Genomic DNA, 23,057 nt, shown 5'->3' on the forward strand with positions numbered 1-23,057 from the left:
TTATTCCTTTCTTGCTAAGTCAAGAGAAAGGTCAAGAGACCACTGTGATTCACGGTCAGCTCAAGATCATCTAAATGAACTAATCTTTAAATGTGCCTTGACATTAAGACTTCAGAAAGTGCCCATATCCAACATCTTCCTTGGCCACATTAATCTTATATAATTATTGTTCTTTGAACAATATGTAAATTAGACCTAGTCAAAGTGAAAGAAATGCTGCTCCATCAACACTCTACGAGTTACTGTAACTGCAGCTGCCTTAGAACGTCTGTACAAACTACAGGTGAAAGCAAAGAATTTAAGCCACTAAAAACAACTATTTGGAGGGAAGCCATTTAAAAGTCATTTATTTTTCCCAGAACAGAATGGGTAAAGACAGTCTGATGACTAAGTAAAGCAAGAAGTAAACAAACCAGCTGGTTCAAAGCACTTGAAACTGTTTTTAATGCAAAGTCGTATTTTGTTTTCATGTCTGGTTTAAGTCGGTATTTCCCACCATGACTATGCAATAATAGCACTTTGCTGAACTGTGAAGGCTTGAACAACCCCTGAAGAATCAGTTCTACCCCATCAGGATTCTAACCACTTACAAAATACAGTCCCATGCATTGGAAATAAAAGATTAAACAAACTGGATATAGAAATTGTAAATACCTCCTGCAGAAAGCAGCTGTACTACATGAAAGAACAAGTGTCTCCAACCCTCTGCTTAGCTTTCCTTTGGAGTCCTCTAGTAACTTCCTACAGTCTAGCAAGAGATTTCTTGACCTGAAAAGGCTAGACGTTTGTTATTATGGCAGATAATGTGGGAAGCCAACAGTGTAACCAATGATTTTGTAAAAGTTTTTGCTTCAGTTCCTTCTGAACTTTGAGTCCAGCCAAACTGTTGTTCAGAATCAGACATTATTAAGACAGAAAGCAAAACAGCATGCTAATATGTGATGAAAATAATTTAAAAGGCATAAAGTACCTGAAGAAAACTGACATTCTCCATGACAAAAATTAAAATGGTTTATTCTAAAAGATTTCAGAACTACAGCTAGCTTGTATGCCTTTAAAAGCAGTGCTCATATAATCCCATATACTTCTCCATGAAGGTAACTGAATGAACAGCTACATACTTATTCTGATCTAAAAAAAAAAAAAAAAAAAAAAAAAAAAAAAATCTCCCTCTTAGAAAACCTATTCTATGTATGAGCCCTGCTCTGTATTGGGTTGATACAGTCAAATGTGAAGTGAGTGGATGCTGAAAGCAAATGCTGCACAGGAAGTCCTTTACCTGACTGGTTTGTTCTCAGGGCCGATGTCTCTGAAGCCCATCTCTTCCAGTCTGCAGCGTCTGTATGACTCATAATGTCGTGCATGAGTCTGCTCTCTTAAGTCTTCCATATTTGTGCAAATAAGCATCTTGCGAAGCTTTACAAAGTCACAGTGGTTCTCATTTTCCACTAAGCAGTTAAAAGAGGAAGATTTTATTATTATGCACAAGTAACAAAATTGTCAAAATATATTTAAACAGCATTGAAATTTATTTATTTTGTTTACTAATCATACTTCCAGGAAAAGGTATCTCATTGTTTATTATACCTCTTATACTTCCTTATAATTTCTAATATGCACATTGAAGCACTAACTGGAAATACTAGTGAACATGTTCCAACACATCCTGATTTCCTGTTCAAGTTGAACAATGATAAATTTCTCTCTTTTTTTCCCCTCTTCTTTACTGACAATCATTAAACTTTAAAATTTGGTAGTGCTAGAAGCACTGCCACCATACTAACCTACCCAAGTATTACATACACTATCTCATAGCTTGATTCCAGGGATGCATCAGTGCTGATGAAACTACCAGTTAGTGCACACCTCAAGTATTAATTGCTAAACTCCTTAAACTGTTGATCCAAAATACAATCAATATGGCATCAGTGGATAATACCAGCCCCTTTTAGTATTGGTGAATTTTCTACTTCAAGAACAACAACAAAAAACTTGTAAAAATACCTTTGAGAATTCATTTACCTTGTACAGTGCCCCAAGGGTACTGACGAGCTCTCACCATTTTGTTTCCAATTTTCACCTCTTCTGTACTTCCTACTACGGCAAATGGCAAATGGCCCTGTAAGAGTCACACCAATACAGTCTTATCTCTCAGCATTCTTATGTCAGAACTGAAAAGCAAACACTTCAGAAATAAATTAGGGGGAAAAACCACCACTTCAGGAAAAGCCAACAGGCAGTTTCAAACCAAAAACCACTTTGAAGAGATCAGTAGCGAGTCAAACTCCTGATACAAAAGTCAAGCTACAATAACAACCAGGAGGAGCAGTTGATAGACCAGATGGGTGTGCTGCCAATTCAGAAGAACCTCAACAGGCTGGAGAAATGGGCCAATAGGAATCTCACAAAGTTCAAACGAGAGCAATGCCAAGTCCTGCACGTCAGGAGGAATAACCCCATGCTCCAGCACATGCTGCGGGCCGACTGTCTGGAAAGGCACTTTGCAGAAAAAGACGTGGGGTTCCTGGTGGACAACAGGTTGGACCTGATTCAGCAAGTTTGCTCCAGCAGTAAAGGCAGCCAACTACATCCTGAGCTGCATTAGGAAGAGTATCAGCAGTAAATAAAAAGCCGCTCTAGAACACATCCCTCTGATTTGCATTCGGCCACAGTTCATATCCCCAGTAACAGCCATGAGATGATCACAGGTTTGAACCCAAGGTATGGTTACTGCTGCGGGCTCAGCCAAATGGCCAGAAATACAGGCTGGCTACTGTCTGTCTGCGTGCTGACCCACAACAACTGAACAAATAAAAAAAAAACAACCGTGAACTGGAAAACAAATCACTAGCAGAGCATGAAAGGGGTAAGTAACAGACCACCACCTTTCCCCACACCAGAAGGACCTGCTACTGAATGACAGCCCGCACATCCTCACTCCCTGGCACAAGTGACAGAAGTTGGGACTGCAGAGCCATGCACTCCGGCATACCGGCTCCTCCTGCCTACTTTCAAACCCCAGTACATGCAAACATACGTTCATGTGCATCTACAAACATATGAACAAGAACAGCAACTACAGACAGAGTGCTCAAAGCAAAGACGTCTTGCTTCACAAGCTTAGTTGAAGCTGGCAGACACTCCTGGGAGGATCTGAAAGGACAATAGTAAAAAAGCCAAAATTATATCTGACCTTTTAATCCCCAGAGAAAATTTGTCCTAATTTCAGATGAAAATACTAAATGAAAGGAAAAAGCAGATGGAAAACTTGCTATCATCAAGACCAGAGAAAACTGGAGAAACGAGGCACTGGAGTATCTTCCCTAACAGATGTAAGGTAGTATTTGCTGAGGAAAAGAGCAAAGCCAATCTGTCCATCTACTTTAATAATTATATATTAATTATCCAGAAATTAGAAAAAGTATTTCTGAGTGAGAATCTCTTTTCTGTTGCTGAGCCAGAAAATAAAAAGCCTCCTAAAACAAGTGGTATCAACAGCAGAGGGACAGGAAGATTTGCAAGTAGGGAAAGAAACCCCAAAACATATGAGCTTTTTAAGGAGAGAGAAAAATAAACAAACTTGTTACATACAAACCTATAAACCTCAAGATAATGGTGAAAGAACAGGCATGAATCGGCATTAGAGAGTGATGCTTTAGTACTGAAATATCAATGTTTTTGTCATTTACTTACATTCATGATGGTATTAATTTCAGAAACGGTTTCGTCATCAGTTGGAAACTGGTATATCTGGACGCCATTACTAACTAATTCACTCATGATTTTGTTCTTGAACTTCTGTAGTTCAGTTTTAGAAATGCTGTCTGCTTTGCCTATAATTGGTATAATGTTCACCTATTAATGATACAAATTATATGAAATGTGTAAGACTTCAATTTTGAGGTGACAACTTATATAAATTAAATTGTTTGGTGATAAGCTCTTTCAAACTTCCCCCACAGTCTAAACTCTTCCATTAATTGATATCAAAGCTTCACAAAACATGAAAAATACATTCACTGGCATCATTTAACAAAAAACTAACAGATTATTTCATACACTCCCTCAAAATTAATTGATTCTGAAAAAAAGAACAAGAAAGGAGGATTCATACAGTGAAGTACTCAAAGGAACAACAATGCCTACCTATTAATTAAATGACATTAAGTATTTATATCTCTGCTAAAAAAAATAGATTGTTTTAGTTTATAGCACCGGGGGACATGGTTCAGGTGTTAAATGAAAGCTGACCGTTTGAATACACAAAGAAAAGGAAGCTGCCTACCAAACCCAGCCTACCCCTGAGCCTTTTCCTTGGGTTCCTTTCAGCTACAACTTCTTGTTCACCTCACCACTGCAGCAATCAGTTTCTCAAGTATCTGCTGCAAGCAGAGGAATGACTAAGACTGAAGAATCTTGCCTACAAGCCTTTACACGAATTGGTCAGAACTCAAAATTCAGTTCTACAAAGGTAAATTCCCCTATTTCCTAAAACAGTTATGACAGTAACTTTGTGTCTTTAAGAAAAAATTGGCATCTACTACTTTCCAATCACCACTGCCAAAACACGCATTTTTCAGAACTATGTACAAAGAATTAATGTCAATGTCCAAATATTTTAGCAGAACAATGCAAACAATTCTTCCAGATTTCAGAAGACTTGAGAGTTTTACAGAGTTCTTTGATCACAGATGCAAAGAGGAAAAAAAAAAAAAAAAGAAAAAGCCTTGCACACATTCTTTTTATTCTTCTGAAAATTCTGTCTGAATGGAAATGCCTAATATGGAATCTCAAGAACAGATTCAAAATGGATGTTTTTGAAATAAGTCTTTTCTCTCTCTTAGGCAAAATGTCCAAATGAAAAAAGCATACCAACTCCAAAGCATGATTTCTAAGATTACCTGATGATTGTCCTTAACTGCATAGCATACGCAACCTAAGCACATATGGGGCAAGAGATCTAAAATCAAATAAATCAAATAAAATGCTAGAATAATTTTTTTTTTAAAACTGAGTTAATTTAGGATTGTATAAACAACCTATTACAGCTAGGAGTAATTTGCAGCTTCTATCAAATTAGCTGAGGGACATCAATTAGGTTTTCTATCATATAGCTTTAAAAATGGATGGAACAGAGTCCTCAGTATTGAATTAACCTTTACTCTGTCTTTTCAACATGAAAGTTTTTCAAACCCTCATTAATTAGGAGAGAATTTCTTAGATAATGAATAGCAGATAAAGACTACTGAGGAGACCAGTAAAAAAGAAAAACAGAATTGCCTGAAACTGTGATTACAGCTATCAACATTGATATTAAATTACAACCATTGTATTAAAATTTAAAAGCAATACAACTCTGGCTTTAGCTGAGCAACAAAAAGAAAAAGTTATCTTTGCTTAATCTGTTAAACAAAATTAGTATCTGCTTGCAGCATCTAAGGCTTACTTGAAAACTAGTATCTCAGTACTTTCATCCAAGAAAACCATTAATTGAAAGCACACATTTGTACTAACAAGGCACTTAAATTGTATTGATTTGGACCACATATAGATGTGCCCCAAGTCCCACTGCTCCCTCCTGTGCCTACTACTCACTCAGGAACCGACTCCCAGCCTCTTCCCCAGCTACAACTCTGGACAACTACAACACTGAATTTTGCAACAAAACTGAATTTTTCTATAAAGCGATAGGCCATTAATACAGAATCACTTTAACCCCACGTAAAAAGTCTACACTTGCAATAAAACCAACAGTCCTGCCCTTCACCTTGCCTGCAGCTGCTCATTGCCAGGTAGAACTAAAATCTGTGCAGCTGTCCAAGGAGACAGATTACTTTTCAGCTTGATCAGTTCCCTAACCAAGCAAAAATCTTCAGGTTTCAGTTTAAATTAGTTCCCTCACCCAGGGAACCGGCTGCCCAAAACACTTAAGCATGCACAATGGGAAGAAGCAGCTGAGACTACCTCATTCAATAGCAATGCAGAATGACCATATAAAGTCACCAGGATAAACTTTATCCATGTACATTACTCCTCTGTTTGCTAGCACCAAATTCAGCCCTCTAATCATCCTTCTGCCTGAAATGCAGTGTCACTTCCCCTCCCCCCCAATTAGAAAACATTCTATTACTCTAAATTAAGATTTTCATGTAACGCCTTACATGAATGTCAAAACATCTGCTGCCCCTTTATGCTATAGAGAAGAAAAAAAATACATACACTTGAAATTATTATTGGCTGACATCTTGCAGGCTGATTTAAGTGTATCTCTATGAATCAATACAAAAATTTCCAAAGGTTCTTTCTGAAGAAAAAAAAACAAAACAAACTCAAAGCCCACAAGATACTGTCATGTCATTTCCTGACTTAACAGTAATCTGTATATAATTCTGCAAGAACGACTTAAAAATGCAGATCTATTAGTTGGATAATCACCAGTTCCCAGCAAGACAGCATACAGAAGAAGATTCCCTTAATCTGTGAATGAAACCTGGCTAGCTGTTGTGATTCAGTCCTAAGCAAAACTACAGGACTTTCCAATGTCTAAAAGCTAGAGGCTAAATTCTTAGCTAGTCATCAAATTTATAAGCAGCAGAGAAAAATTAATTGCCCACATATACATCTGGGTTTTTTCTCCCATGATTATAAAGTATAGGATGACCCTATCCTATTCCAAGGATTTCACTCTTTACCTCTGAGCTGTGTAATCTGGTCTTGTTTTATACCAAGCAGACCGTAACAAAAGCGTAACAGCATACACCGTGGTGGATTTAGGAAGAAACTGAAAACAACTTTTGACATAGATTTATATGCTCAATGTATGCATGTTGCTGCACCACCTTCTCTTTACAGAATCCTGTACTCAGTGAACGCTCCCAGGGACTTCCACATCTTGGGAAATCCCAAGTTCTGAATTGTCTAGGAGAATGCAGTACTAAGAGCATCACAAACATGCTCCACAAGGAGATGGAAACCAAACTACAGTTAAAGTATGTACTTTTTTTAGTGTATACATATATTTCTGTAGTAAGATCAGGAAGTAGAATCCATTGCAAAGGGATAAAAAAAACAAAGTTACATGCTGTTCATGTTCTCTCTGAGCCAAAGCAGAAGCAAAAATATTTAGAGTAGGTGGCGAGAAGCTAAAATCCCCCAAACCAGAATTACTTTAGTTTTATCCTGATGGAAGAATACTTTCTTAGGATGCTGGGACATTTCCTTTTCATTTGGAAGAAACACTGTTCTAAAGGGAGTTCAGTAAAGAGAGGGCACAACCTAGATACCAAGTATTTTTGTGGTTTAACACAACTTCCAACTTCAAAACTCAGAGTAGAACAATATGCTCCATGAAACTGTCCCATTTTCTAGTATCAAGGTTCGTTAGCTATCAGTGCTTATTAGACTAGTTTCACAAACGTTTTAATCTGACATAAACCAACACCATAGCAGAAAGAAGTCACCCTGCTCTCCCCTACCTTTTTCCCACAACACCCCCCCCACTTACTCTGTGCTGTTGACAAAGTTCAAAATGCAAAATACATCCATAAACAAAATTACAAAAATACCAAATCATCGATCACAAATATGGAAGAGACAGCCGATTTGATCCTTGTTATCTTGAAGAAACATCTCATGAACAAGAAAATGCAGAAAGAAAATTCAGCAGGAGAGGCTCTAGTAAAGCACAAAGGAAAGGGCTGGAGGAACAGCAAATGCATTTAAGTTTTCAAGTTTCTCCAAATTTCAACAAATTAAACCCAGATGATGTAAGGTTTCTTAAAATGTGTTAAACATTTAGCTTCATCCAGTTCACACAACCCCATCACAGGAAGAAAGTTAAGACTTCAGAAAGCACAAGTGATCACACTAGAAACTGCTATTTTAAAGCTTTCAAAACAAATCAAGGTGTGAAATATAAAACACTAATGCAGCCTATCTTAGAAAAAGCCATACTGGCAGGGTGTTCTGATCATGGCACTTGCCTCTTCAGTTATCTCTAATAAAGATCTTCACAGTGCTGCAAAGCTTTTTATATGCCAACTTTCCAGCAGTCCCAAAACTTGACAGTGAACTAGAAATAAGCTTAATTAGAAATATTACAGGACTCATGGAAGGTACCCTATCCAATCACAATAAGATGTTAACAGTTTGTTAAAAGTAAAGTTGGTGTGGTTCTATTTATTTTTTTTTAAACCTCGTTGTGCTTCTTTTTTCAACGTTCTTGCCAGCTGTGTGTGTGTGTCTTTGATTTGTAAATAAACAGATGATGGACTGCAAGCTACTTGCAGAACCAATTTATTCCCAACTTAAGGTATACCAGTACCAAAAACATCCCAAAACCAAACACATGGATATAGAACTGAAAGGTGGTAGAGGATCTAAAAGCTGCAAGATGCTTCAGAAAATACGACAAATTCTTGAAACTCTTGTTTCAAAGTCTTACCTTGCTGTCTAGGCTTTTCATGGTTAACAAATCTAGGGTTTTTAGGGAATGGCCTGTAGGTGAAATGAAATAGAGGCAGACATGGATGCGAGTATCATGGTAGCTAAATAAAGAACGTTTAATTTTCAGTTCTTCCTGGAGATAGGCTTCAAATTGTGCATCTATATAATCCACTATTGGCTGATAGCTGTAAGAAATAAAATTTAACAACCAGAGATTAGCTACTCCTAAACAGAGCCAGACTAAGAAAGGAATTCCTCTTGTATTGTTTTGTGGATTTTTGCTTTACATGTCAAAAGGCTGCTCAAGTATTTACCCAGTACAACAGAAAATTAAAGGTACAGAGTAACTTAATCTCTGAAGGCTACTCAAAAAAGAATTGTGCACCTAATACAGACAAAACATTTCCTAGCTACTATTAGTGAAAAAAGCTACATAGTTACGATTATAACTGATCTTCCCAAGTGATGTTTTATAAACTTTTGCAATCAAGCTGTGCAACTGCAGAACTCTTAGATACAAGGAAGATACAAGAAACTCTTAGATACAATACAAGAAAAGAAAGAACATGCAATTACCAGTACAAAGAAATAGGACCTCCTTTATCTTCTGAAGATGAAGTACTGTACATGAGAGAGCTCTTAAACAATAGACAAAAATTGAAAAGGAGGAATGTAAGAGAAGACTGTAAATCTGATTTGCAATAAGTACAGTTTAAGTATACTTTATCCTACTTAAAACCAGACTATAATCTGCTTTCTAAAAGATAGTGTTGCTAGGTGTACAAGCAGCATGTCCTTACATTTCTGCCGCTACACAAATTTTATAAACCAGATCAAATGCTATCAAAATTCAGAAGTAGTTGTTACACACAAAATTAAAAGAAGGACTAAAAGGCAACTCCCCTATACCACACATCAAACCCTCTAATATCTATACTAATATCCACTTGCATCTCATTCATCCAAGACACTAGCAGTAGCTATTTTCCAGTCACCTCATAAATCATAGCTCTCTTGTTAATCTTAATGTGATTCTCTAACCTTCAGTCATAATTACCACCATTTCGGCACTCACATAGCACAAAGGACTGCTAAAATTCTTTACAATTAAGGTGAAGGAAACAAAATCTGCTGACACATAGTTCAATATTTTAAAATCTTCAATTCATAAAAGCAGAGACTCAAAAAAAGTTCTGAGAGACACCACTAGTGTGGTACCTTTACATCTTCTGATTAAGCTGTCCAACATAAAAAACAGAGGCCTTCAGCAATCCACGTGATGTTCCTTCCTGTTTAAGGTCTTTGACATGTTCCAATCAAATTGTTAAAAAACCTATAGATCTTCATAATCTACAGTACCTTATAACCTGTCTGGTTGTTTAAAAAGCCCCCTGTTGACCTTCTCCCTGCTTTCCTCCACCTCAAAAGAAACTCTAGTCACTATTACACATTTTATTTACATACATTTATAAAAGATTATATCATAAAGAAAGGGGCAGAGTTCATCCAATTTCTCAAATCATTTCCTAGACAAGAAGAAAAACCTATTTACTTTGGTACACAGAGAAAACAGTTAACCAAATATTTGGAACATAGGTAAGACAAATATTTACTACAGAGCCCAAAGAAAAATCAACTTGCAATTGAAGGCCAAAACTGCTGCATATGGTAGCAACAAGAAGGCACTTACCTATCTTCTTTGTTTATCTGGTCACCAAATCCCACTGTATTTACAATGGTCAGCTTCAAAAGAACATTACTTTCCTGGAGTTCGTAAGTCTGGGCTCTAAGTTGTACACTTGGCAGAAAATGCGTTGACACAGGGTCATCAAAATTGGTGTTAAACAAACTGTTTATCAGGGTTGATTTCCCACTTCCAGTTTCTCCTACAGTTAAACAGAAAGGTTGGGGAAGACATTTTGCACATCAAATAAATACCTGCTAAGCATAGAAAGTGTTATCACAGCAACTCAACAAATTTACATAAAAACTTGTCAACTGATTTCTCCAAGCAAAATGGTTGCCTGCATTTCTTTTTCATAATGAGCACTAAATATCTTTTAGTTAATTTTTTCATCCTTACAGACAAGAGAGAGTTACCTGCTAATGAGTAATAAGCAGAACAGTCTCTTGACACTTTGTTTTCTTTAAAGGCATGAACTAATTTCCTACAGATTTAAAAAGCTAAGTAACTAGCTGTGGAACCACGGGGTTCGACACAAGGTTTTTATGAATAAGGGTGAAATAGAGGAAACATTTTATAAGTATAAAAATACTTCAGTAACACCAGCTTGGAATTTTAGGATTTTTTGATCTGAAGCTATTTGTTACAGTACAGAATGTAGCCCAGTTTACTCAAAAGAATCCAAGAAGCTGCCCATAAATCAATAAATGCATGGCATCCATTTTCAACATTTTTGGTCTTCATATTATTTATGAAAATGCTAAATATAAAAACAATGGATACAAATAAGCAAAGCTGGGGAAAGGGGTGGAATTATAGTTCATGCTTAACATTAAAATAAGAGCTTAACATTGGAACGGGATTTAAATTTCAGTCACTTCTTAAGGACAGGTATACTACTAAAGCCTTAAACCATGCAGATACTACTTACCAATGCAAAGAATGTTGAAGCAGAAGCCCTGCTTGATGGATTTTTTAACCAGTTGATCAGGTAAACTACCAAAACCAACATGCCCGGACAAGGATAAAGTTCGATAGCCATCATTTTGCTACAGAAAAATCATTTTAAAGTATGTTAGTGAACTAAGTTGCAAAGCAATTAGCAATGGCAACAAAGGAACTCTACCAGTAAGCTAGAACACATTCATTATGACTTACGTGGAACCAACAAAAGCAGAAGTCTGAAAAAAAGATCTGTGAAATCAACCGTATTCCATGATTTGAGAAAACATACAGATTTACTTCACAGGACAATATGCAGACTCAAAGTCCATGTTTTGCAAAAAAAAAAAAAAAAAAGAAACACGAACAAAATAAAGCAGACAAGTCCAACTGAAAATGTAAACTGAAAACTGTTGACAGAAAATAGATCACGGTTGGCTTGCTCTTAGAAATAAAGAAAAAAATATTTAAAACCAATTTAAGCTGCAGAATTCAAAATAGAGACCATAATCACAGGAGGGTGTATGTTATAATCAGAACTCATTCTGAGTACCTAGAATTGAAATTGTTATTTATGTAAAATAATACATTATCTACACACCAGAACTCTAAGAGATAATATTATATTGTTAGAAATGTCTAGAGGTGCAATGCTTTCTCTTATGTTTTCAATCCACATGGAACTGGAAACCATTAATGGTTCCTGGGAACGTATATATAGCCAACAGTAGGAAATTTTTTATTTAACACTTACAAGCCCATAAAAGCACCACCTTTTATAACAGGTATGCATAGCAAGTTTCAGAATTCTTGTAGTTAAAAGGATATGGACATTCCTCACAGAAAATACTCATCCTCTTCTTGTTTCGCACAGGACTTCTTGTGTGGGACTACAGACTGCACCAACTCTCATTTTAGACTATTATAATCAGATAACTCCATTTTGGACTAATATAATGAGGAAATATGTGTAAGCAAAGTGAACAATTTAAAGAGAAAATATTACATCTTAAGGCTATAAAAAAAATAAATGTTCATTCAAAGCATGTCTGAAAAAAGAAATTTCTCGAGGTATTCTACCATATGGAAATTACTATCAAAAAGGGCTGAGAAACACTGAAAACTGTCAGTATCCTGTCCATTTAAAGACAAGCGTAACTGAGACAGAGCGGCAGCACGTCTAACAACTATAGTTACACAGTCTGATATTCAAACCACCTCTATCACCACCAATATAAGACAGCTCCTCCATAACAAACTGTTAAGCCTCCACACCAAAAGCCAGCACAAGAGGCTCAGCGTAACTGTAGAAGGGAAGCCTTTCACCTTCATGTCACCAGCCTAAATCCAAACCGTGCTGGGCTACCTTCAAAATCCCTGCATAGCCATTTGTTACTCTCCAAGAAAAAATCCTAGCAGAAAGAACTTTATTTCCTTCCAGTCCACTTGGATTTCAGTGGACAAACCACCAATACCCACAACCTTACTGACCATTTCCAGAGGTCGTTAGAGCACTGCCACATCATCCACAAGAGACTATGTCAGGATTAAAAAGCGTTTAGCTGAGGAAACTGGTATTACAGCTGTATTTGCTGCACAAAGCTAAGTGCAGAACCAGATGACTGGAGTCCTCATAGCCATTAACTCTGTAACTTCATTTTCAAAAGGAAGGCAGAGATTAATTACAATTTAGCAATTAAACTCAAAGAGTTTACTGTTTTCTGGAAAGGAAAATCAACAATAGTTAGTTCTTCCACTGCTATATTGGCTGTTTATCACTGAAAATTTGACCAAATTTCTGTGTGCAACAGAGGACAATGAGAAATAATAAATGTGAAAAACCAGGTGCCTTCTCTGTGTTCTGCTTAGAAAGCTAAGGCTATGCTTGTAACTTAACAGACGTCAGGCTGTATCACTACTTAAAAATTCCTACCAGATGGTTAATTTCTTTGTATTTCTAAGTTTCTCCCAAAGATGCTTCTTACAGATATGTATTGCAGTCAGGAAAGAGAGTAACAATTTCTGCAATAAGTATTTACACGATTGCCAAGACATTCTCAGATATCTCAAATGTGCTGCTATTTTAAGATAGCATATTTCATCTTTCTTCAGTATATAAAAGTTAATTTAATGACACTACACAGTTATGAGTGAAAATTAAAACCATTTTCCTGGAAATGTAAATATATAAAAGTATATGGCAAGTTCTAGGTCATTCCAGACACAAGACAAAAAAAATTGGCATAAGACAGAAAAGTCCTGGTAAGTTGTAAAAACAGCTTACAGAACCTGGTACTTAGAAGAACTTCCCCAACAGAAAAATTGTGTTTTATGCACAGCCTTCTTCAGCACTGTCTAGGGTGGGAAGAGACATATCATCTTCACTTTGTGCGTGCGGAGATGACACAAAGATATTAGTTGAGATAATAAAGGGAAAGACTAAGAGAGCAAGACCATGAATCTCATTCACCCCATGTAGCACATAACACACAGGATAGAAGAGAACAAGAATTTCAAGCAAAAATAGTAATATTTGTATCATTCATGAGAACGTGTTTTAACATCTTGTCCTAAGGTTCTTGTTTTAAAGAGAAGACTGGCAAACTGAAGGATGATCAGAAAGAGATTCAGGGTCTCAAAAACCATTTTTACAGAGAAACAGTACAGAATGTAGCCTATATAAGTTCTTTCAAGAAAATGGTGAGAGTTGACTTGATCACAGTACACAGAACGAGGAGATTTCTGGTTGCACACACAGGCAAAATAAAAAACTCAACACTAGATTAATAGCAAGATTTTTAAAAGCTAGAGACAGAAAGATGCAGAATCGATTTCTATTTAAAAATACAACTTTTTAAATTTTTTTTTTACTTTAACTGCTCTTAAACTGTTCAGACAGTTGTCCCAAGACACAACAGAGTCTTCAGGAATCAGCTTCACAAAAAATGCTGCAATAAAAGTTCTTAATTTAGACTTCAAAACTTTGAAGAAATACTGCACAGCTTAGCTTAAGACAGTCTCAGTCACGCTGATTTAGAAGCCTCCATTCTTGCATGTTTATACTTCTCCACGCAACAAACATTACAGTACTGAGAGCTACTGTTCTCATTTGGAGACTCGCCTCCTTCCACCTTCCTTACAGAAGAATCACTTTGTGAACCTGTTCCATCTGACATCACTCGGAGCAGTCTCTTAATAGAAAAGCAATAGCCTACATTTTTCCTTCTGAAATTTTCCAAGGGCATCACATGTCTCTCCCTCAACGCCAGCACCTCATACAGCTTCACTCTGCTATGGTCTAACATATACACAGAGAAATTAAATCCACAAAACTGACCCTGTGATGCCTGCATTCTTACTATTTCTCAAAGAAATAATGCATCAACCAGTTGACAAGTTACTACTGTATCACGAGCTTAGAAAAATGGTGACAACTCAAAAATTAAGAAATACAAATCAAGCTGAAAGCAATTAAGTCACCAGATTAGCCAGTCTTTCCAAATTAGTATCTGTTGGATGGAGCAGCTAAATTGTGCTTGAAGACAGCATCTCATCAAACTTTATTCAGTGAGTAACTCAAAGTTTGTAATCTGAATGCGATGAGAGCTGTAATACTCCCATAAATACTTCCTGTTTCTCACTGCTTTCTCAGAATTCACATTCTCATCAAAATAGCACACTATGTAGATCGCTTGAGATGGTCCAAATCACATCTCGCTCCTTCCCTCCTCCCCTTTTTAAAGTGTTGGTAGCATAGCTTTCACAGAACTGCATCTGGATTTCTGCAAATTCAGTTAATGAAGTATATTGGTTTATATAAAGTCATCTTGCCCACTAAAAACAGCATGCAAAGAAAAATCATTGCCTGAGACAAAAGTAACTTTTTTTTTTTCTTTCAGAAACCAATTTTAAAAAAAAATCAGTTATCTTTAAAATTTGCTACCTATTTCAGGCTAAAACTGCACAACACTGGGCTGTTCCACAGCAAAAGCTGGGTCTCAGACTACATGCATCTGTGCAGGAGCCTCCCGCAGAACCAGCCTTGCAGTCCAGGCAAATAACTAGCTTGCCACTCTGCCTGTAGAGCTGACTGAAATTTGCCCTCCAAAGCTTGAAGAAAAAAGGAATCAATGTTCATGTGCTTAGGCAGGAGGTGGGGATCCTGCCAGGCCCCGCAGGCTACGCAGGCTGCGCAGAGGCTCTCGGAAGAACGCCTGGGCATCAGCCACGAGGGTGGACGTGCCCATGGGTGCTCCAAATGTGACTCTCTCAGAGCCCTGAGTTTTCCACTGTCATGAACAGGTGTAGACATTCATTAAACCAGAAAGTCTATTTTAATCTTCCAATAACAAATTGCATTACTCTCTTACAGTCAATTACTTTCCTAATAACCAAAGTTACATTTCATCCCATAAATATCAATGTTGCTATTGCCTCATAACACGAGGTAAGTAGAAAACTACAGATTCTGGAAGTAGAAAAATACTTTCCATTCTTAGGTAGTCAAAATCTAAGATGTAGACGCATAGTGTAGGCATGCATACCATTGACATCCCTCGATGTCAATACATGTGTGAGAGAGAGAGAGAGAACAGATGAAATGAGTAGAGGGAACAGAAAGGAAACCTTGGCAAAATAACACAGAACAGAACAGAAAATATAGGAGGATGAGGCAGAAGAAATAAAAAGAAAGGTCCATGAAGATGCAGAATAAGGAAGGAGATACATTAAAAATTACATGGAATTAATACATCAGTCTATTCTATAAAACAAAAAGCAACACACAGGAGTCAAGTATGGAACAAAACATTCCCCCCAAAAGGTGTGTAGAAAAAAGAAGTATTGCCCAAAAGACGATTCAATGAATACTCATTTGACAATTTCACTCACACCTGTCAGGTAATTTATTCAGTCTGACAGAAACAGTAGACAACTTTGAGGGATTGGTCCAAACGTCAGAACCCCAGGATCCTTCCCTCATCTCTTTCAAATTACTTCTCACGTGGCATTCTGGTACACCAACTATTTTCCTTTTCTAGCCTACTTCAACACAGAATACAGCTGAAGTTGCCTTATACCGTAGGTCACCACAAGATTTCCTTCACACATGTATATACGGAGAGCCCTTAGAAAGAACCTTAAAAAAAAAAAAAAGTGACATTTCTGCCCTATGTTTCTGTCTGAAAAAATCTGAGGCAGGACAGAATCTTCTTGAATGCCCTGAAATCACCCAAGATGGGCAGAGGAAAAAGTGACAGCCTTGTCAGTAGAGAATAGCGGGCACAATGTGCAAGTTGCCACTGAAGACAACTTCTGGGCTGTAATTTGAGGTATTTAGGAACAAACAAACAAGCAGAGACACTTTGCTAGTGTTCCAGTTGTGATGAGGTGATTTCTTCCCCAACAGGTATTTAAGTAACTTGAACATCTAGCACATGTAGTACCTGTTCCGCCACTGATGCCTATGGATAGATGTGGCAAGAAGCAGCAGGTGGGAATCAAGACTCGATGACAGAAAAGAAACTAGTTCCTCACAGCTACTACTCCATGCACCAGGCAAAGGGTGATGACAACAGTGCTGCTTCAGATAGGACTGATCAGCTACTGCCACGCAGGAAGAGAAAGTGTTCGGTTTTGCGGTCCGCACAGAAAGGCCTCTCTTGACCTGTGTGTTTTCAAGGAAGGAAAAACAAAGAAACGGAAATCTGGTGCAGCCCTCTGAGATGACTGTGACACAGAAAAATACTCATGCTGGTATCAGTACTGGTATCACAACTGCACTCACTTTCGGAAGATCTGCACCTCTTTGGCTGTGCTGGCTCAGCTGTGCCTGTTGCAGCTTTAGCCCTGTGTTTCCTGAAGAGCAGCAAGTCAGTCTTCATCACCCTTGACTACATCAGCCCCTTGTTGTTGATGCTCCTTGTCCGAATGAGAAAGCAATGCTGGTCTTGGACGCGACAATGGCGGCTGCTATCAGAAAGCCTCTTGGACTGCAACAAGGAATTTTTTTTTCCTTCTAATTCATCAATGACGAGTACTGTATGCTGTTGTATGGGGGCAATGGCTGCCAGAACTTTCCCAGAAGTCAAATTTTCAAATATCAGAAGTACTAAATACTTGCACCTCAGACTTTTTGCAGTCTGATTGTAAACTGATTTATAGAAGGTCAGACTGCGTTCTGAGAGTGATTTTACATTTCTTTCGCAGAACAACTGAAAACAAAATGTTTCCCAGAATGTAGTAAGAAACACTTTAACAATTATACAGCATGGGTTAAACTATGAAATATTATTTGATGTCAATATAAATATATTTTACATCATTACACTTACATCATTTATGTTTATAAACTTAATGCAAAATCACCCTCCTCCACTACAGAACTATGTTACACCTCTGTTTTTACAGTATTCGCTGTAAAGCTTTCCACATACACGCTTCTCTTTCTTCCCATACCAAATCTATCCACTTAGTGGACCCTCAGTCCTGCTGCCACTCACTTTTGCTGATTTACTGCATCTCTCCACACTCTTCACGCAAACATTAATTAGCAAGATCATTTTGTATTGTTTCTCGTACTTGGGTTCTTTTCTTTCCACATTTTTCCGGTCGCTCATGAGAGCCAGGCTGTCAAGTACTGACTCTCCATCTCGCTATATATACATACTACGTATGAAGAGAGAAAGCTTATATAAAGTTAATGCATTACACTACGCTACACTTCAACTCCAAAGGATTTGTACAGGCCTGAAAGAGAGTATGTGTGAAATGGAGCTCTCTGGGTGGGAGCCCCGACAGAAAGCAAGCTATGCTCAACAGTCAAGTTGTGAGCAAGCGGGGGGAACATGAATGAAGCCCTTTCACTCTCTGGCAGACGTTGGCCGGGACGTGGTCGTGCCCTGTGATGGCTCTAAGAATGGTCCAACAAATAACTCTTTCAGCAGCCAAACTCAAAGCAGCCCCTCTTCCTTCTCGCACTCCCACGCCACTCCTTCGGGTGTGCTGTCAAGAACCGGAGCGAGACACTGCCCCGGACGACAATCATTCCAAGGAAAGGAAACTTCAAAAGGGTGACTGTTGTTTTCCATTTTTTTTTTTCAGTTCACAGGACAACTTCGCACACAGCTCTACCGGCGTAACTGAGGTGTAGCAGCACGGTGGCAGGAATGAGCCAAGAATCACCAGAGACAAGTACTTCATCTACCTTCCTGCTACCAGAAAACACAAAAGCAGCCAACTACGCAGCCAGGGTGGAGGATTTTCCCCCAAATTCCTCCCACTTCATGTTGTTTCTAGAACCCTTCAGTGCTTTGCATTGCTGAGATGTAAAACACAGCTGGAAACTCAAGTCATAAGTGAATCCATTTATTCCACGTTCCAACCCGGAGCTAACGCTCCAGCACTCACGTATGGATGGGTTCCACATCTTAAAAGCACAAAACTGACAGCTTTGCCGTTACGCGTAAGAAAAGCATTTCTTCCAACGGCCAAGACTCAGCGCTACAACCTATTATTCGCAATACGCGACCTCTAAGAAGGGCGACAGCTGAAAAGGACAGCCTTTAAGAACACGGGTTTTCTTTAAAAGCCTGGCAACTCCGGGAACTACACGGCACTCCGAGGCTTTATTTCGCCTTCTAACCTAAGCCCCTCGCTGCCTTCTGACCCCCCCCCGGTCGCTGAAGCAGCTCGGCAGACGGGGCATGGCCGCCTCTCCACACGCTCCAACCGCCGCCCTCCCACCGTCGGTGCTGCCTGAGCCGCCTCACGGTGACACCTACCCCCGGCTCCCCCTCAGCGCGACACCCGGGGGTTTTATCTACCAAGCCACCCCCGGTGCTGTAATTCCCGGCGGAGCTCCCCGTCCCTTCCCGCGGAGGAGGACTCACCGGCTGCCGACCGCTGCGGGGAGCGGCCATAACCCCGCGAGGCGAAGGAGGGAAAAAAAGCGCGGGCGGAGCTGCCTCTGAGGGGAAAGCCGCGCGCTGCCGCCGGTAGCCGGGACGGGGCGCTGCTCCGCCGCCGGGCTGAGGCCAAGGCACCGGCGGCGGGGCGGGAGCCGCCCCGCTGAGGCGGGCGCTGGAAGAACCGGCCCCTCCCGGCCTGAGGGTGGCGTGGCGTCGCCGCCGTAGCGCACGGCAGAGATTGCCGGGGCATGCCGCCGTGAGGAGGAGGAGGAGGAGGAGCAGCAGCAGCAGCAGCCGCGGGGCGACGCGATGGGGTAGGGGCGGTGATGGCGGAACCGGCGGAGCTGCGGCAGGAGTCGGTGGTCCGGTTTCTGGCGGCGAGGGGCGGACGGGCTCGTAACGCGGAGCTGTTGGAACATTTCCGGGACTGCCTCAGCCCCTCAGAGCCCGGCCGCCGCGCCGCCGCCCGGCAGCGTTTCAAGGAGCTGGTCAACGCCGTAGCCACCGTGCGCCAGGACCCCGGGACCGGAGTCAAGTACGTGCACCTCCGCCGCCGGTACTGCGCTCCGGAGCCCGCCGCCGCCGCTCCCCTGAGCCCCGGGGAGAAGCAGGCGGCGGCGGCGGCGGCGGTGGGGGGGGACAGCGCGGAGCGGCCGAGCCCGCCGCCCTCCCCGCGGGCGGGCGCTGAGGAGGCGCCGCCGCAGCCACCGGCGGGCGAGGATGTCGGCAGCCGCCCTCAAGCCGTGGGTCGGCGGGGCGAGCCGCCCCGGCCGAGCGCAGCGGTGGCGGCCGGAGGCCAGCGGAGGGGCTCCCGGCGGGGACCGCCGGGGCGCGGCGGAGGCGAGGAGGCTGCGGTAGCGGCGGGCCCGGGCCGGCCTCCCCCTCCGCCGGCGGAGGAGGCCGGGGCGGCGGAGGGTCCCCCCGGGGCGGCGGCGCAGGGAGGCGGCCGCAGGAGCCTGAGGGAGGCGGCGAGGGGCGGTTCGCCTCAGCTGAAGCGCGGAGCTCTCCCCGGAGGGGGCCGCGGTGGCCGCGCTGGTGGCGGCGGCGACTCGGACAGCGCCTCGGTGGCCTCGTCCTCCGCCGAGGAGGAAGGGAGCACCACCGGTTCCGTGGCCCTGGATCCCCTGGAGCACGCGTGGATGTTGTCGGCCTCGGACGGGAGGTGGGAGAGCCTGGAGGGGTTGCTGAGCTGCGAGCCGGCGCTTCTCTGCAAGCGGGACTTCATCACCGGCTTCACGGTGCTGCACTGGGCCGCCAAGCACGGGCGGCAGGAGCTGCTGGCCACGCTGGTCAACTTCGCCCAGCGGCACCAGCTGCCCGTGGACATCAACGCCCGCACCAGCGGCGGGCACACCGCCCTGCACATAGCCGCCATGCACGGGCACGCCGAAGTGGTGAAGCTGCTGGTGGGAGCCTACGACGCCGACGTGGACATCCGCGACTACAGCGGGCGCAAGGCCGCGCAGTACCTGCACCAGGGCACCTCGGGGGATATGCGGAGCCTCGTGGGGGCCCTGGAGGAGGAGGAGGAGGAGGAGGAAGGGGCGGCCGGCAACGGGAGCGGGCGCTGGAGGCTCTCCAAGGTGTTGCCCGCCAATCTCATGAGCTACCGGCTCTCCCACCACCACCACCACCACCATCATCACAGCACTGGGGAGGAAGCTGAGGGCACCGAAGGGGCAGCGGTGGCAGGCAAGGGCAAGGAGATGACCAGGAAAGCCTCCGGCAGCGGGCGGATGAAGCCTCGGCTTAATAAGATCCGCTTCAGGACTCAGATCATCCACAACACGCCCTCCTTTCGTGGTGACACCGAGGAAGAAGAGCACGAGGAGAAATCCCTGAAAGCATCGTTCAAGCTCAGGCCAAAGTCCAATGTCTTTGGATAAGGCCGGGGAGCTGGAGGTCTGGGAGGTGGGTGCACGGACCAAAGTGCCCTAGGGTGTAGCACGGAAGGTGAGGCAGGTACAAGCGGGTGCTCATCTACACTCGTGGACTCTGGGCAGATGGGTCCCGAGTATCTTCCTTCAACTCTCAGTTCGGTGGGGTCAGTGAGTCCGGTGGGTCAACAGGGCTCTGGTGGCTTCCAACTCCCGAGAGCAGCTGCCTTGGCTCGGCCCTCAGTGCTGAAATGAGAGGCTGCGGGTGCGTTGAGAAACGCTGGGGTGTTTAAAAGGTGTGCTCCTTTCTCTCTAAAAGCAGGCTTTGGGATCGGAAACCTGTGTTAGTGAGTCCGCTAGGATTAGCGAGTTGAGTGGGGAAAGGAAAAGTCCAAATGTCCTACTCTTATCAACTGGTACTATAAACTACTTACAAACAACTTGCTATGTAAGAACAACGCCTCAGTAATATGCAAACATACTTTAAGTTTCTCTTTAACAGCAATACCACCTGGCACAGTGTGGAGTTGGGTACCCAAAATGAGATGGTAGATAACGGTTTCCTGTCAGAATCCAAGCTTCAATCCAGCAAAGACTTGAGCCTATGTTGACTTTATTCATTGAAAATTGCCTGATTTGACATCGTGAATATGTAAAAAAAAAAAAAAAAAAAAAAATCCATTGCACTGCAAACAATGAATAAAGTTGACCATGTGCAGAAGTCTCTGCTGTCTGAGGTACTACTGAGCTTGCTTATTGCTGTTGGAATACTAATACAAGATAATGGAAGCAAAGAGTCTTTTTATATATTTGGTATCTTATGTTTTCTCTTAGGCAAAGCAATTTTATTTTAATCACTGTGAATTCTCAAGTGCCAGACCTAGCGCAGTTCCAGTTATTAAGTCTGGTCAATTCTTGTTAATGTTGTTTGTGTAACTCGCTGCATTTAAAACCAGAAAGTTGTGTTGTTATGTGCTACCTGTGAAAGTTGTTCTCTTTTAGAAAAGAGCACAGACACCATTGCATGAAGTCTTCATGAAACTCTAATATGGTCCTGTAAAGTAATAGCTACAGGCCTGTGTTTGCTAGTAACTTGTGTGCCAATCCCTTCAACTGACTTTGTGCAGAAATGGCAAAAGAAATGAACAAGAGGGCAGAAAAATGACAGAGGGTGTGTAAATTCACATGCGAGGTAAATAACTAGAACTTTGAAACTCTATCCCTGTTTATCATCCTGAGTGAAAGCAGTATAATGACATATTCTAGTTAAGCGATGGCAATGGTGTTTGAGTTCTTTTAAACCTGTATTTCTAGAGAAGTGATAAGCAAGGCTTTGAACTGTTGTTTAACAACCCAGTAAGTCTTAATCTGATTGACGAGCCTATCCGTCTGCTAAAGCTTTCAGAAACCTTGAATCTTGTTTTTCTGCTTTAAAGGTAGCAATTCCAGTGAAATCTAGGAGGCAGATTTGTATCCAGACTCGGTTTTCCTTAAGAATGAGGTATTGAGCTGACCCTGAATGCTGCTCAAGCTAGAAGTTCATCTGTGCTTAGAAGTTAAGGTACGGCCAATTTCAATGCAACTTTTGTCAAAGCTTGTTTTCAGTTGGCTTCTTCAGAATGTGCGTGCATGTCTGGCCGGTAACTAACCAAAAGTAGACAGGCTTTGACGTGTTAAAATCCAAATCTGAGACACTGATTAAATGCATACCACAAGCTCTAGAACACCTCACAGGGAAACTGCTGCTGGGGGTTGCGCACTTTCAAGGTAACAGCTCTCTGTGGCTGTTGCTGGTGGCTTACATTTCTTGTAACGACAGAGGAAGGCAGTGCTGGTGATTCACTGGTTTCAGACTTCCCATGCAGATAAATTACCAATCTCTGCACTTTGTGTCAAAACCTAATAAATGACAGTATTTGCCTAGGCATTCAAGCAACACTTAACTATTTCTGGGAAAAGTTACATGGAAAAAAAAAAAAAATTGAATCTCTGCATAGGTGCTGGTCATTACTTTTGTGCAAAAAGGCTAGAAATTATACAGAGGTTCAGCTTTAGTTTATAAGCTATATTATTATAGATTTCACGTGCCTTCATTTTGGGTTGGTTGCCACAAATGTGATGGATAAAATCAGTCTTGCAAAGCACTTTGTCTTTATGTCTGTGGGACAGGACCAGAAATTTTCCCTAAGCCCTTCCTGTTTA

General features: G+C 41.6%; 2 protein-coding genes across 2 annotated transcripts in view; one reads left to right on the top strand and one right to left on the bottom strand.

Annotated features, from left to right (window-relative positions):
* Positions 1–19,412, bottom strand: part of SEPTIN10 (septin 10) — a 30,596-nt gene extending 11,184 nt beyond the window's left edge. The window contains 8 exon segments of the mRNA XM_069770185.1: positions 1,280–1,448; positions 2,023–2,119; positions 3,694–3,855; positions 8,444–8,630; positions 10,136–10,331; positions 11,061–11,178; positions 18,961–19,200; positions 19,203–19,412. Of these exon segments, the coding sequence (XP_069626286.1) occupies positions 1,280–1,448; positions 2,023–2,119; positions 3,694–3,855; positions 8,444–8,630; positions 10,136–10,331; positions 11,061–11,178; positions 18,961–19,200; positions 19,203–19,397 (1,364 nt within the window). The 5' untranslated portion in view covers positions 19,398–19,412.
* Positions 19,413–19,698: 286 nt separating this feature from the next.
* Positions 19,699–20,864, top strand: SOWAHC (sosondowah ankyrin repeat domain family member C). Its single transcript, XM_069770035.1, has 2 exons — positions 19,699–19,818; positions 19,875–20,864. Exons 1-2 carry the CDS (start codon positions 19,699–19,701, stop codon positions 20,862–20,864), a joined length of 1,110 nt encoding a protein of 369 aa, XP_069626136.1.
* Positions 20,865–23,057: the final 2,193 nt, after the last annotated feature.

Source organism: Haliaeetus albicilla, chromosome 25 (assembly GCF_947461875.1).
Source record: "Haliaeetus albicilla chromosome 25, bHalAlb1.1, whole genome shotgun sequence".
Lineage (NCBI taxonomy): Eukaryota > Metazoa > Chordata > Aves > Accipitriformes > Accipitridae > Haliaeetus > Haliaeetus albicilla.

What these genes read in the sequence shown, in the direction of transcription:
- SOWAHC (XM_069770035.1), top strand. Translation starts at nt 19,699, where the DNA reads ATGTCGGCAGCCGCCCTCAAGCCGTGGGTCGGCGGGGCGAGCCGCCCC. An exon ending in ACCGCCGGGGCGCGGCGGAG is followed by an intron (nt 19,819 to 19,874) that starts GCGAGGAGGCTG and finishes CCGCCGGCGGAG; the next exon opens with GAGGCCGGGGCGGCGGAGGG.